At 39.7% G+C, this 16,121-nt stretch overlaps 1 protein-coding gene across 1 annotated transcript in view; it reads left to right on the top strand.

Moving 5' to 3' along the window:
• Positions 1 to 16,121, top strand: part of LOC130217312 (leucine-rich repeat-containing G-protein coupled receptor 6) — a 188,075-nt gene that overhangs the window by 130,526 nt on the left and 41,428 nt on the right. The window contains exons 3-6 of the mRNA XM_056449400.1: positions 6,070 to 6,141; positions 8,367 to 8,438; positions 12,010 to 12,225; positions 12,648 to 12,719. Of these exons, the coding sequence (XP_056305375.1) occupies positions 6,070 to 6,141; positions 8,367 to 8,438; positions 12,010 to 12,225; positions 12,648 to 12,719 (432 nt within the window). The remainder of the gene's footprint in view (positions 1 to 6,069; positions 6,142 to 8,366; positions 8,439 to 12,009; positions 12,226 to 12,647; positions 12,720 to 16,121) is intronic.

Here is a 16,121-nt window from a genome sequence, read left to right as displayed (position 1 = left end):
CGGTCTAATGACAACAGCCAGCCTCCACCTTTTTACACACACTATCTGCAATGCAGCCGACTCTCGTAAACTCCTCCCAATAAACATGTGGTCACCACTTTACGAGGTCGCAATTGAGGCTAAAAACGGACTGGAACTGAAACAGTGGAGCTGTTAGTAGGTTGTGATTATGCTTTTTGACAACCAAATGTGTCCTCACACTTAATTTTAACAAACATCTGTGGTAAAAGTTGCCATATGAAAAGGCTCAGCTCACACTTCATCTAACGGAGACTTTTATTGTTTGGTCTGATTTGGACAGATGCTGGAGATCTCACACTACACTAGTAAATACGCCTTGTGCGACTTTTATACAGCATAAAAATGCATTAATTCTGTTTTGAAAAACAGTTTTACACTATTTGATCTTAAGACCAGTTGAGGAATGAACCTCAAATGCATCAACACTTTGATATGGTTGCCATCTACAGCATATTTTTCTCATTCGCACCTTAATCTCACCATTCAATAATCCCTATATGGGAGTGGAGTACTGAGCACAGTTTGGAAAATTTTGGACTGAGAGCAAAGACTAGTAGGCTAGTATGGGTTATTAGAAAATGGGTTCAAAGTAGTTCTGTTTAATTCATTGTCTCTTAAGCTGTTTTCATACTTGAGTTGGTTGCTTGGTGTAATCCTGGTTTCTCCTGGTATTATTGTGCATTTTCAGCGGTCAACAAGGATGCAGTGGCATTTCCTCCTTGTATTAACACGCTATTTCAGTGGTTGCATTAGATGCATTATTGTTTCCTGCTGGTATTTACATGCATTTACAGTGGTCAACCTAGATGCATTACTTTGTCCTCCTGGTATTAACATGCATACTTAGTGGTCAGACAAGATGCATTACATTTCCACCTCGTATTAAGATACATTTTCAGTGTTCAACCAACCATTTTCTCCTATTAGCATTAATTTTAAATGTTAGCCTAGATGCACTTCTGTTTCTACCTGGTATTAACATGTATTATTAGATATTCAGCTTACATACATTGTATATAACTCCACTTTTTTATTCTCAAGGAAAACTTGCTTGATTCTCAAGGAAAACTTGTCTTAATTCACAGTTGCTCAGTGGTTAGCACTGTCACCTCACAGCAGGAAGGTCACTGGTTCGAGTCCCAGCTGTGCCAGTTGACATTTCTGTGTAGAGTTTGCATGTTCTCCCTGTGTTCGTGTGTGGGTTTCCTCATGGTGCTCCGGTTTCCCCCACAATCCAAAGATATGCAGTATAGGTGAATTGAATAAACAAAATTGGCCATAGTGTATGAGTGTGAATGACAGTGTATGAGTGTTTCCCAATACTGGGTTGTAGCTGGAAGGGCACCTGCTGAGTAAAACATATGCTGGAAAAGTTGGCGTGGTGAACCAATAGTTCATTCCTCTGTCGTGACCTCTGAAATAGAGACTAAGCCAAACGAAAATAAATGAATGAGGTCCATAGCCTCAGAATACCATAGACAGTTTTAATTTCAACAGCATTAACTCCAGAGTTCACATTAATCAATTCAGACAATAATTAGACTACCACCAGTGAATAGAAGACCACTTTTACATCTGCCATATGAAGCCAAATCCATAATCGATCAGATTCAAGATTCTCTAGTTGGAGAGCCACTACCATGCAGACCATAGCTCCAATTGAACATATCTAAAGCTAATCAAGCTCCTTATGATTACTACTACTTCCAGGGGATTTTTTGGCAAATTGGAACCACAGTCTGCATAAAGTAGGCTCTCTGGGACTTTTTCTTCTGATAAAAAATGCTGGATGCCAAATGCAACCTCCCTTGTGTTTTATGTCCCAATGACCAGATTCAAATTTAAAGAGGATTGTACAGGTCATGCTGATGACTGTATTTCTTAAAAGTATATACAACATGTTGACACAAGTGGCTTAGGAAAATTAGCATTAGAGCCGTGTTTGTATGTAACGTGAGAGAATACATAAAGCAAAGATCTCCAGTGTTTAGATACATGACTGAATTATAACGAGGGATAAAAGTTGACCGCAAAGCTGGCACAAGCTTTCAGCAGAACAGCAAGCTGTGGTACGTGCCTGAAACCTCATCCGACATGCATGTGAAGCGGTCACTGGCCTATTTACACCCGGGTGAACCGCTAAGCTTTGCAGCCTCCAAATCTGACACTTTTATTTTTGCCTTTCCTGCCCCTCCACCCCCCTTCTTCGTTTCCCTCTGCCGCTTGCCCTATGCAAAACAAATGTTTGTGAAAGAGTGGCAGCGCACAGTCTTAGCAGAAATAGAGTCGACGGACTGGAGTGCGGTCTGGCACAACATGAAGTGATAGCCATTAAAAACCTCTGAGACTTCATGACTCAGTTGTGGATGATGGATATGTAAATGGTGTGTGTGAGAGAGACAGAGTGCACACGGGAGTGTGTGAAGATCTGTCAGATCTTGTCATGCACCCAACTCATCATGGGTTTTGGGTCATGGGTTTTGTCCTTTTATTTCCTGGGCTTATGTCACCAGTACACAACACGGCTGTTGCTTTGCCAAAGCTGTCGCACCCATCACATTAGCTACACTGACCTTACATGCTAAACATTGGCTGCTCAAACTTCATCTTGTCACACAAAAAGAACCATTTGGTGTACATGATGAGGCTGAGGCTACTCCAGCAGGATGGAGCGATTTGAGGCAACACAGTTTGGAGGTATGGGTGGTCCTGTTTAGGCTGTCATGACTCCTTGTGAGGCTTCAACAGACTTTCCTCAAACTCTGCCACCCAGGAAAAAACAGGCACGAATGCTTATTAAGTGATTTGTTTGATAAACAAATTGATTAGTCCGGATGGGTGAGCCTACAGCTGGTTGATATTTGCTCTGATTCTCTCTGGGAACATCTTTCCCATGTCTCAAATTCTCTGAAATTATACAACAATTTTCAAAGAGGTCAGCGTATAAAATTTCATTGGTAATTTAGAAGATGATTTGTTGATATTTGGCCTCCTCAGCTAAATCTGGCACCAATAGCCCACATTTGGCACCCAAAGTGTACTGCTGTTACTCTGCAGGTGTCATTGCGCACTCTGAGTTCATTATATTCTTGATTTGTATGGTATGCTCTAGTGTACACAAAACTTTTACAGTCTTAGTTTTTTCTGCAAATCCCCTTTTCCCATGATATCTCATTTTTAAACTTACATATTTGACATACAGTCAGAGACTATAGAAAACATAAGACATGTCACTTGTATAGTTTTGAATGAGGAAGAGAATAAAGCCCCACCTTCTAGTAAAGGAGCCAATACGCTATCACTATATACTGATGATTCTCCGGGAGAGGGGCTCAGTCCAGATTTGTGTTTCTACAGATTTTGAGTGATTCAAATGTTTAGAAACTAAAGAGACAGCTGTTGTTTAATTGTATTGATGATTCCTAATATGAAATTCAGTCGTAAGCTTGGCATGCAATTTTGGAGAATTTGATGTTCCCCCATTCAAACAGAAAGTGAAGGGGAAAAAAACCTTGAGAGAAACCAGGCTCAGTTGGGCATGACCAAGTATGCTCAGACTGCTACTTGTGCACATTTTGGCTGTTGTCTACTTCAATTTCAGACTACCAAGTCCTCAAGTTCTAATGTTACAGACCTCATTGCAGAAGAAAAGACATTCTACACAGCAAGCTGCAGCAAAGCCATCCTTGTATCTATCATGAAGACATCGCAATACACCCCAGTTTAATCCTTACCTCGTGTATTTGCCTAGCATATGGTTCCGATGGGGTTAAAGCAAAAATGTGCTAATAACCATGAAGCAAGAACACCCATTACCCAGATAGCATACGAATGTGGGCCACGTTAGGCAGTTATGTGCCACTGGTGGTATTCCTTCGGCCCAGACAAAATGAATGTGAGCCTGAAGTGGCCCACCTGTGCAATGGCAAAAGGGGGGCAAAGATTCAAATTCATATTTGGGCCATTTAAGGCAAAGATTTGACACTGGCAAAATGTAATCTGTATGTGAGCCTAATGTGGCCCATGTGGAAAGTGGTAAATTTGGCCCAAATGATGGAGGACAAATGTGGGCATAATGGGCACATGGCAAAAATGTGGCATAGTCATTTAAGGGTAATCTGAGTGTAAACCTAAAATGGCTCACACGTGTAAGTGTAAATGTGGCCCAGTTATCTTAAGACATGTGTGCCACTTTTGCCAAATAATTGGCACAGTAAGCTCCGACTATTGAGGCTGTGAGCCTAATGTGGCCCAGAGAAAATATGGCAAAAGTGGCCCAGTTATTTTAAAACATATTTGGGCCACTTTTGGCAAATATTTGGCACAGTTATCTATGGTTAATATGGACTTGAGCCTATAGTGGGCCAGAGAAGATATGGCAAATGTGGCCCAGTTATCCTAAAATAAATGTGGGCCACTTTTGGAAAATATTTGACACAGTAAGGTCTGGCTAATGTGCCTGTGAGCCTAAAGAAGAAGCCTAGAGAAGATGCAAATATGGTTCAGTTATCTTAAAACATGTGTGGACCACATAGACTAAAGTCACCATCATGGAGAAAAGTGTTTGCTTTAGTTGGGCTCATAGCCCTGAACCTCTTAATATAAATTTTCTTTTGGGCTGCTATAATTTTTTTAAGAATTTTGCTTGAAAAGTTTATTCATTACAGCAAAGAACCCGAGTAAAAAAAAAAAAAAAAGCGATAAAAAGAATTTGTGATGAACTAATATAATTCACTGATGTTCACCAATGTTTTAATCCATTATTAAAAGTAATGTAATAACATGCTTGCACGTCACAGAATTTTGAAGGTTTATAAGCTAAAAAAAATTCTATGATTCAACTTCTGCTCACAGAGACATCAATAATCAGTGTATGAACCTCAACAACGGTGACAATCAACAAAATTAACAAAACTCACAAACATCACAAAAAAGATACTAAAAGTGACTAAATCAACAACATCCACATAAACAGCAGAATAAACAGCAAATAATGAAAACTGTAGCATCAATAAGCTATATAATGTATTCATTCTGTAATGCAAGCTGGGATTTTTGTACTTTGCCACACACAGCAAGTGTAAGGTGTAGGCCAGATCTGGGCCAGAATAAAAGCAAATTTTGGCCCAGAATAGGATCAGTTCTGGTTCATTTGGTTGAATTCTGGCCAACATGTGGTATTACTTTGGCATTTTGTAGCCCAGATCTGACAAACAGGAGCAGACCGCCCTAGAGTCATCATTCTATTAAGTATGTGGTCCAGGTGTAAGTGTCTGGTGTGGGCCGGATCTGGGCCAGAACAAAAGCAAACTGTGGCCCAGAATAGGGTCAGTTCTGGTTCATTTGGTTGAATTCTAACTGATATGTGATATTGCTATAGCTTAATTGTGGCCTAGATGTGACAAACAGGAGCAGACTGCCGAAGTGCCATCATTCCATGAGGTATGTGGGCCAGATGTGTCTGGTGTGGGCCGGATTTGATCCACATGAATATTGCTAGCTGAATAGGAACCATTCCTCCAAACATAAATATGTCAATAAATGCATCCTAACTTGCTAAAGTGGTGCTGTCTGAATTACAGTAATGTAAGATTATGTATCCATCCTAATATTTATTGCCATATATCAGATTTCTGTGTGGGAACATACCATAGAGTACATTTTTACTTCAATAGCACTTTTACCCATTTTATCTGTTGTCATGTATATGAATTTAGTTGTACATATTTGTTGCCACAATATGCAAAAAGAGCTCAGAGTGTTTTGATATCTTGGCTCTTCTTTCTAAATGTTTTGAAACCATGCAAAAGACAGATTTCTGTATGTGAGTGGTAAAGGCCAGGGGCAAGTGAGATCTGAACCCCATTTGTGGTTCTTACATCCAATGAGATCTTACACTTTTGTTTTCATTGTGAGCAATTGAACCCACATGCATACGCACACGCACATACTCGACTTTATGAATTCACCAGATTCTCATCTCTCTGTTAAAGTCATCAGTGTGTTGGACTGCAGATGAACCAAAGCACTTCTTTTGTCCATCCACAGAAGACTCTCGGGCAACCACCTGAGACACATCCCTGGCCCCATGCTCCAAGGACTCTACAACCTCAAAGTCCTGTAAGTAACAAAAGATTAAGAGTGTTTTTGTTTCACCTAATGCATTTGTAAAAACTGATTCGCTGCTTAATTGGAAACAAAACTGATGATAGGTGATAATTCAGGTTTTGCCCTGTGTTTGTTAAAGCTTTTATTGGCAGATTTCAGTTTTACTGACTTTTTTTTAAATGCAGTTAATGATGTGAGACAGGCCAGACAATGGCCAGGCATGGAACATAGGTTTCAACATTTCCACACAGTAAATTAAGCACCTTTCCATTCTGTCAAAAAAACCCTTGTGATGTCATTTAACAATCCACTGTCCCTGATTTATTATTATTATTTATATTATTATTATTATTATTATTATCATTGCACACTCCAATAAAATTGCAACTTTACATTAAATGGAGTTAACTTGTTAACAAAGGTTCGGAACCTTTGTTAACAAGTTTTTTCGTGGGACCACGCCTCACTTTGCCTCCCAGATCACCTACTCCCTAAAATTTATTTAAGGCAGACCAGCCCTCTATCACTGTTCTTCTTGTGCTCTTGTACCCACCCTTCCTTCCTCTAACTCCTGGATTCCCATTAACAATCCTTAGAACCCCCTCTTCCCCCTTAGGTTAAATCAGGGGTCCAATCACTCTACCAAAATGTTACAGAGAAGGTACCCCCGCTAGTGTCTGGGCATCATTGTAGGATGCCTGATCAGCCGACCTACCTGTTCACTGTTTATTCTCTTCCCTTCCCATTCATCCCACTGTTCCCTTACCATCCCTTTTATCCATACATCCCTAAAATAAAGTCTAGCTCAAAGTGTGGTGTGGTCCATGCTGGTGAAATCTCTTTATCTCCTCATGAAGCAAATTCATGCTTAATCGTCTTTCTGTCCTCATAATGTCGCAATAAATGATAATTAAAACTGTATGAAAATTATATCTAGATTTGCATTTAGCCGATTATTAAAAACATCAATTTACATGTTTCAGTTTAATATAGTAATATCTTTCATTCTTGTTTTGAAAGTAAGAAAATGTCTGTCACTGTGAGATATCTTATTTCTGTGGTCAGTGTAGACAAAACAGGGATTGAGCTGGTTATGACAATAGTAACAATCATTTTGTTTGCTTTCTGTTCTCTTTTTGTACTATCCTATTCAACAACCAGACTTGTCTAAGGCACGAGAACCTGGCCTACTGATGTTTGAACTAATGCTGTTTTTAACTTGCTATATATAACCAAAACAAATGAACCAAAAGTTAAAACATGATGAATGTATCATGTCAAAATCAATTATTAATGAATTTATATAACAGTGTCACACAAAACCTGAAATACAGTGGGGATGAGCTCATGCTTTCTGACATTTGAATGGCTAAATAATAGAGTCTTGTTTACAATGCCATATCAAGACTGCTGGACATTTGAAGTCTAGGTTCACAATGGCTATAGTGGCACCATGATTTCCTTGATAAGGGCATCCTGCCCACAAAGACGTATTTATTCCTCCAAACACTGACAATTCTGTGCTGTGGTCAAATGTCAGGAGTTTCATTTGATTGGACATGATAAAGCTGTCTGCGTTGTAATTAAAGCTCAACGTCTGTGGCCACATGCTCTCACTTTGGAATAATTTGCTTTGTTCAAAGAGTTCAGTGTCATTGTTCAACCACTTCCTGTTTCGTTCGTTCTTTTATTTGACGAGTCCTGTGAGTATGACCTCAGTGGCCCACCCAGGCAGTTTCCCCCCTTAATTTTGTTTCGTCTTGTTCAGGCTCTCTGCCCCTCCCTTGTTCTGGTTTTGTCCATGAATGTGCACCACACAGTACCTGAAATCATATCTCTTGACTGATTGATGTTAGTGACAGGTAACTTCACATCAGTAAACTGAACAACGTTTTATGCCAAGTAGCCATATTAATATTCTCCATTTGAAAAGTTTTTTTTTGTCTCTTCTTTTTCTGCATTTCAAATTCACCACGCAGAAAATTACACATATGGAACTGACTAGTGGTGATTTTTTTTAAATACAATAAAAAGGCCACCAGTTGCTACTGGGATATTACTGTTTTTTTTTTTTTTTGTTTGTTTTTACACGTGTTATAATTACATTTTGGGTTAGTATAATTGTTCAGCAGATATTATATTGTATTATATTATATTATATTATATTATATTATATTATATTATATTATATTATATTATATTATATTATATTATTATATTATATGTTATCTTTGCAGGATGTTGCAGAATAACCAGTTAGAGCGATTGCCCAGTGAAGACCCATGGGAATTACCCAATTTGCTGTCTCTGTAAGTATCACATACTTCAAAGTGATCGAAAGCAAACTGTTAGAGGTTTGCATGGAACAATGTTGTATATTAAAGCAACATTGAATTGGTCTCCATGCCATGTGTAGACCGCCTGGTTTTGACGATTGCTTCAAACATAACAGCTGGAATAAAGCAGATCCACTTGACTCAGTGATTTGTCTCATGTGAGATGTTGTTTTGTTTAAAAGATGCTCTCCATCATAAAACAAAGTGGAACTCTTCAACTAAAAGTAATTTAAATGATCCAAAAATCATGTGTCAGATATTACATCATAAGCATAAGCATATTTAGGCCCCTTCTATTGGGTGAAGTCTTCTGCAATATTATTTTGTCTACAATCTAGCAAAGAGGTAACTCTTGACTTTTTTCTCTAATAGAGAAGAGTTGTTTAATGAAAGCTCAGTTATCTGTATACCTATTTGGACCATTAGACTGTTCATTAAAGAGCTCCAAAGTAGGGGGAATTAAATTAGCAATTTAGGACTCACAGTGGTGGCAGTAGTAAAACAGGGATTTTTTTGTTATGTAAGAGTGAGGCGAATCTTTTTAAAATTTGATTTCAATCACAAGGCATCCAATGCCATATTTGCAGAGGAGATAGAACATATAAGAAACAGAGATGGAGTAACCAAGTAATTTTAGTACTTGTGTGGTCTGTATAATTTTATATTTAAAATGAGCTCAATTTGAAAATGAATTCAGTGGAATTTAATTGCCATTAGTTAATGCTAACATTCAACAGAGACAAATATGATATTCCAAAGTTCAATCTTCTTCCGGAGGAAATGTGACTATGTCACATTTAATATCAGAATGATGAAAAAGCTGAACCTTTACAGTGCTTTTGCCGCATCTGGAACCCATGAGGAAACCGCCAGACACTGTGCACTGGCTCCTGAGCGAGCACTGGGAGATTCAATGAGCTGTGAAGAGCCCAATTTTCCATCTTCCTTCTTCCTTTAAGCCCAGAGTTCCCCTCCTAATCGAAATCATGCCCCCTTCCTAACTGGTTCCCCATGAAAAGGTCAGAATCTAAATATTGTCTGGGATTTTGACTGGCCTTGTCCATCTGCTGCGCTTGCATCCACCCATTGACTCCTTTCAATTATTTCAGTTTGCTGATGCCAGTCAGCATCCTGGAGGGGAGCCACACACCCACATTTTCCAAATGAATAATTCCATGTAAATATCCATGTGCTCATTTCCTTGTACCTTTGCGAGAATGTTTTCATTAGAGGCATGGCGTACAAATTTAATTCCTTTGCCACCAACAAAGTTTTTTTTTTTTCGGATGGAAGACCTGTGTGGTTCCAGAAGAGGCTCCAGACATGCAAAGACTGTGTCCAGGCCCTCCCTGTAGTGAGGCAGAGCTTTGGCATTTATCCAGCCAACTTATGCTCACTTTCAAGCTCCCATGACAAAGAAAATGCCTTGAATCAGTAAGGTGCTCTAGCCTAAGTTCCCACAAGAATAGAAAGGCATTTAGTTCTCAACAAACATGTAATTTAGGGTAATGATAAGACGAGGATCGGTTAACAACTGGGGGGCCTTGAAGGTTTGAAGTCCACTGGCGCCCAATGTAGACAGAGGGAAGATGAGTTGGGGCAGGACAGACGATTGGTGATGAAACGCATCTTTTTTTTCTTTACTAGAGTTTAGGACTGTAGGCTATATTTGCTACACTCAGTATAGAGCATCCTTTGATGTAAAGTTCATCCTTCCAGGATTTATTCTATGAAAGAAAGTTCTGATAAAGATCTAGTCAAAAATCTACTTAGCAACAATACTCACCTTTCTTAAATCATATACTAATAAGATTCTGTTCAAAACAGACCACAAAAATCAGAGCAGACAACAGATCATTTAAGTTTGTGTTGAGCCTCTTTACATGATTGAGATATTGGTGTTTATTTTATGTCCCTGATATATGCACAGCATGGCCAGCATTCATCAAGTCAAATGGCATTGCATTGTGGGTGCAAGTTCCTCTTTTGTTGATGCTCATCATGCATTACTAAGCTGAAGGACTTAAAGGTTGAGAAGGCCAGAGGGGAGGTGAGGAGAGGCCAGTGCAAAATGAATGTGTGTGAAGGGTCATAGGGGAAAAATGCAGAGGAAGTGCTTGCGGCTAACTCCACGTGCTCTTCTGCTATCATACATCATGACTTGCTGATCGCTAAGGTTCAGCACCCCCCCCCCCCCCATTCACAAAATCCACAGGGCAACATTCATTAGATGAAAGACTTAAGTTGTTGACATAGGGAGGACGTTCATCTTGGTTGTGGAGATGTCAAGGTCTGTGAACAACAGCCTTGCAAAGAATTGGAGGGGGGCTTCACTCAATTCTTCGAATTGTGAAAAAATCCAAACGTCTGAACTTTCAATTATTTCCAGCAACCTTTGATTTTTTTCACAACTTTATCTTTAGCTCAGTTTCTTTGTTTAATTTCCAAGAATCAGAGAAAACAACTGTTGGTTCAATAGCATCATAAAGCCTTCCAGTCAGCATGGAGGAACAATTGTGTGGTGGCTTTAACCAAAACAACTCGCAATGCCACAAAGGCTTGAAATTATCAATTGGTACTTTATTACACCATGTGAGCGTGAGCAAAATGAAAGAGGAATGAACGATTTTCAAAAGGCCTTCATGTGGTTGGATCGAAAGTGGAATATTTGCCTCAGCAATGTGCCTGGTTTGTGATTGCACAACTTTTCTTTGTATCCTTCAAAGCCCACTTGTTGTTATTTAGCACCCCTTCTTTCTCCATAAGTGAAAAGCAGAGCAATCCACCTGTGGGCTCCAGAAGCTTCTTTCTCAAGTGTTCAGATGTGCAACTGTGCCAAAACTCTCATTAAACAAGTTCCTGCTGGAGCAACTAAAGATAGCTTCATAAAACACTTGCATATAAATCACTTGAGGGAAAACTAAAGCACTCAGTTAGTGGTGCCAATCCTTACACCAGAAGAACAAAAGATAGACACAAAAGGGCAAGAAAATCACCCTTTAATTATGACATCGTCAAAGCAGAAATGTTGTGAGCATATACCACGGCACTTTCTATTATACCACAATTGGTGGCACCTTTATTCATCTGTTTCTATAAGGTGTGGTAGTTTGATGAATGAAATAAAAGTGGTAGATTTCGTGACAGGACACTGCATGGACAAGGAGTGTTGCTGCCGACTGGGTCACAAGTACAATGAGGCTGAAGTCATGACAGGTCAGGCCTCAATTAAAAAAATAAAAAAACTAGTGGAGGTCATTAAGTCTATTTAATAGAGGGTGAGTAGTGTATAGCATCTTGCTGATACATGTTCAGAAGCTTCCTATAGTGATTCATCTAGTGGGAAGGGCATCAGTCCTAATTCTTAATTCCTGCCCTTTGTAATTGCTCATTTTCACTAAAGTCTTCTGCTGATTTGACAGTAAATAAATGGTCATATTTCAGGTGAAGATTTTTACCACATGGTTACTCTTAAAAATGAAAGACTGCCCATAAACTGTGTACGGGAATTAACAGCTGTTTCTCTTCATTCAAATAAAAACAGGCGTCTGGATGCCAACCTGATTATGGAGGTGCCAGCAAGGACCCTCTCGGGTATGCGGTCCCTGCGGCACTTGTGGCTTGATGATAATGCCCTGACAGAGATCCCAGTGAGCGCCCTCAATGACCTCTCCTCACTCCAAGCTATGACCCTTGCCTTAAACCGCATCACCCATATCCCAGACTATGCCTTCAGGAACCTCTCAAATCTAGTTGTCCTGTACGTATCTACTTCCACACATCATATAAACAAGTAGGACTTTTGGAATTAAAAAGATAGTAGCTCACTCATACACTCATCTACAAGTCTGTAATCAGAAGGGATGTTCACTTAACCCTTAATCTGAACCCTTGTTCCAAAAACATGTCCTATTTGTGTAAATCACACTCACAATTGTGCATGTGTCAGGAAAGGAAACCAGTAAATAAGTTGGAACACATGCCTTGTTTTGATAGGACACCAAAAGAATCTTAAACTTTTTTTTTTCAATTACAAAGCAGTGAAATGATAGTGTGGATTTATTTGAGATCTCATCCCACCGGTTTGCGTTTATTTGAAGCAACATCCACAACCTAACAGATGCCATTCCTGAGGTTTGTTTTGATGTTTACTATAATCCTAATGAATGTTTTCATGTTTAGGCATCTTCATAACAACATGATCCGGACCCTTGGACAGAACTGCTTTGAGGGACTGCATAGCCTCGAGACTCTGTAAGTACAATCGACCCTACATTAAAGATGAAAACATGAAAGAATTTCCTGTTTTTAATGTAAACAAATCTTGCTCTGTTATTTGATTTTGGCTCTCACATTGAATCTTTATGGAAACGCCAGGATCTTAACCATAAATCAAAATGACTAGCAATCTAGCCTGAGTCTACTTATGTTCAGTGGTTCAGCTTTGTATGAACTATAAACAAATTATTCTTTACACAATACTATTGCTGTTGAGATACGCTCACATTAATTGCAGTACTTTGTTTTTGAAAAACATTCTTATCTCTTATTAAAATCACAGAACGTAGACAGACTTTCATTTTCTGTGGTTGAAGCAACAATAATGCCCTGACAATGACTTCAGTGTTGGACGATGTCTGTAGTGCTTTGTACCAAAAAACATTGTACATTGTATAATACATTGTGTAAACAGTGTCAGAAGATTCAGTGACTCCTGAAGCAGCAAAGTTTCTTGATTGTTATGCTGGAATAAGAATACCTTTCCATATCAGCTTAGATAATAGTAATTTTTATTCTCAATTAGTCTTAGTACATTATGTTACTACCGGAGAATCAGAAGCCAGATGCTAATGTACTAATACAATTTAATGACCTATGCTATGCTAACCTAAGCCAAAAGTTTTCTTGTCAGGCCTGGAAATCAGATGAATGGATTTTTATATTAGTAAATACTGGTAAAACTCAACTAGGGCAGCACGGTGGCTCAGTGGTTAGCACTGTGTGTCAGTTGGCATTTCTGTGTGAGTTTGCATGTTCTCCCCGTGGTGGTGTGGGTTTCGAGTGCTCCGGTTTCAATTCAATTCAATTCAATTCACCTTTATTTGTATAGCGTTTATACAATGTAGATTGTGTCAAAGCAGCTTCACATAAAAGGTCATAGTAAATTGGAACAGTGTGGTTCAGTTTGTAGTGTTTAAGTTCAGTTCAGTTTAGCTCAGTTCAGTGTGGTTTAAAATTACCACTGAGAGTCCAAACACTGAAAAGCAAATCCAACGATGCGCAGCTCTACAGATCCCGAACCATGCAAGCCAGTGGCGACAGCGGTGAGGGAAAAAAACTTCACTAATTGGCGAAAGTGAAGAAAAAAAACCTTGAGAGAAAAAAGACTCAGTTGGGCACGACCATTTTAATTTCTCCGCTGGCCAAACGTCTTGTGCAGAGCTGCAGTCTCAGCGACGGAGGCTGGAAGTTGGCCTCAGCGAAGACTTGTCTATCTCTGGAGCGTCACAGGAATCAGTCTCATGTTCTCCACTCCTCCATGACCACCACAGTAGCTGCTCAGGATACGGCCTGGTCCAGGATATGGAAACCTTGGGATCATCTCATCGTTGGTCTTGGATCGAATCTGTGACTCTGCATAGTCTGAGGGCCTCGGGAAGAGTATCCCCTGGTGTAAATGGAGAATAAAGAGAATAATTAGCGTAGCTGCTGTTCATAGTGTATATAAACAAGTTGCAGAACCTGTGTGGAAGCCCGCTAAGTGGTGCACTGAGTGTATGCTTTACTAAACAGATAGGTCTTTAATCGAGTTTTAAATTGGGAGAGTGTGTCTGAGCCTTGGACATTATCAGGAAGGCTATTCCAGAGTTTAGGAGCTATAAATGAGAAGGCTCGACCTCCTTTACTCGACTTAGCTATTCTGGGTACTACCAGAAGCCCTTAGTTTTGAGATCTTAAAGACCGAGTTGGATTGTAGCGAGACAGAAGATTGGTTAGATAAACAGGAGCTAGATTATTCAAAGCTTTGTAGGTAAGAAGCAATATTTTAAATTCAATACAAAACTTAACAGGCAGCCAGTGTAAGGACGATAAAATTCCCACACAGTCCAAATGTAACCAAGCCAATCCTACACCATCCAACCCACTTCGAGCTGGGATCAAACCGGCAACTTTCCGCATGGGAGTCGGTTGTTATAGCAAGGAGGCTCAAGACCATAGCCTCTAGCGTTAGTCACTAGAGCACCTTTAGAGGTCAGAGGAGTGAGGTTTACCTGCACAGAACTCCACTTGCTGGCTTCTGCTACACTCACCCCCTCTTCACAGCTCATTGAATCTCCCACCAATGTAACCCCCGCCAGTCCTACACCACCCAACCCACTCTGAGCAGGGATTGATTCGGCAACTTTCTTCATGGGAGTCAGTTGCTCTATCAAAGAGGCTAAAGATCATGGACTCTAGCATCTGTGCCTAGAGCTATGCAAAAACAAGCAGTATAGGTGAACTGAGTAAACTAAATTGGCCAAAGTGTATGGTGTGAATGTGAAAATGTATGGGTGTAACAAGCTGGATGGGCATCCGTTGAGTAAAACATTTGCTGAATAAGTTGGCGGTTCATTCCACTGGGGCGACCCCTGATGAATGAAGGGAATAAGCCAAATGAAAATCAATGAATGAAACTCAACTATTTAATTCAAGGTGAGTTGTAAAATGTGCCTTTATGAGTGTTTCTTTAATAAGGTCATTAAATTGGGAGGGAAATGCATTGGATATAATTTTGTTAATCATTTGAGAATTAGATTACAAAAAAATATTAATTTTCTGAAGGCTTCTGTGCATTTACTGTATGTATTCAAAATCTGAACTTCAGCTGACATTCGCACCGCGTTAACCAATCAGGAGCTTGCTTTTGTGGGGGCATGATTATGATGTAGCGCCTGTTGTTGGTGTCCCGGGGGAAAATCCTCCTGCCGACACCGACAACAGCTTATCAAACTGGGCTCGGCTCAGTCAGAAGCACCCCTGAAAGCTTCCATCATCCAGGTTACGTTTATGTTGGAGTTTATGAACTCACAGAGCTGGGTGCACCTCTGAAAGGATCTAGTGGACTCAGATACGGCTCCAACGGATCTACACTGTTTTTCAGCCTTCATAAAGCACATAAACACAGCTATTCTCTCTATAAAATCCATGTTAGCCATTTAGCATGGCCTGGATGATATTTTAATTAATTGTTGGAACTTATTTGAAAGCCTGATTGTAAAAACATCCATATTATTTATGAGTTGGAATGAATTTCTTTAATATGCAATACAGATAGATGAAAGCACAGCAATCACAGCTGGACAAAAGCACACATCCTTTGCCAGATTAGACTGTACGACTTGAATACCAAACATTCATTCATTCATTTTCCTTTGACTTAGTCCCTTATTTATCAGGGGTCACCACAGTGAAATGAACTGCCAACTAATTCAGCATATGTTTTACACAGTGGATGCCATTCCAGTCACAACCCAGATCTAAGAAACCATTTAGTTCATCCAATTCACCTATACCGCATGTCTTTGGACTGCGGGGGAAACCGGAGCGCCCATAGGAAACCAACGCTCACATGGGGAGAACATGCAAACTTGCCACAGAAATGGCAACTGGCCC

This window comes from Danio aesculapii, chromosome 23 (assembly GCF_903798145.1).
Source record: "Danio aesculapii chromosome 23, fDanAes4.1, whole genome shotgun sequence".
In the NCBI taxonomy this organism is placed as follows: Eukaryota; Metazoa; Chordata; class Actinopteri; order Cypriniformes; family Danionidae; genus Danio; species Danio aesculapii.
This window is presented reverse-complemented; position numbering and strand designations above follow the sequence as displayed.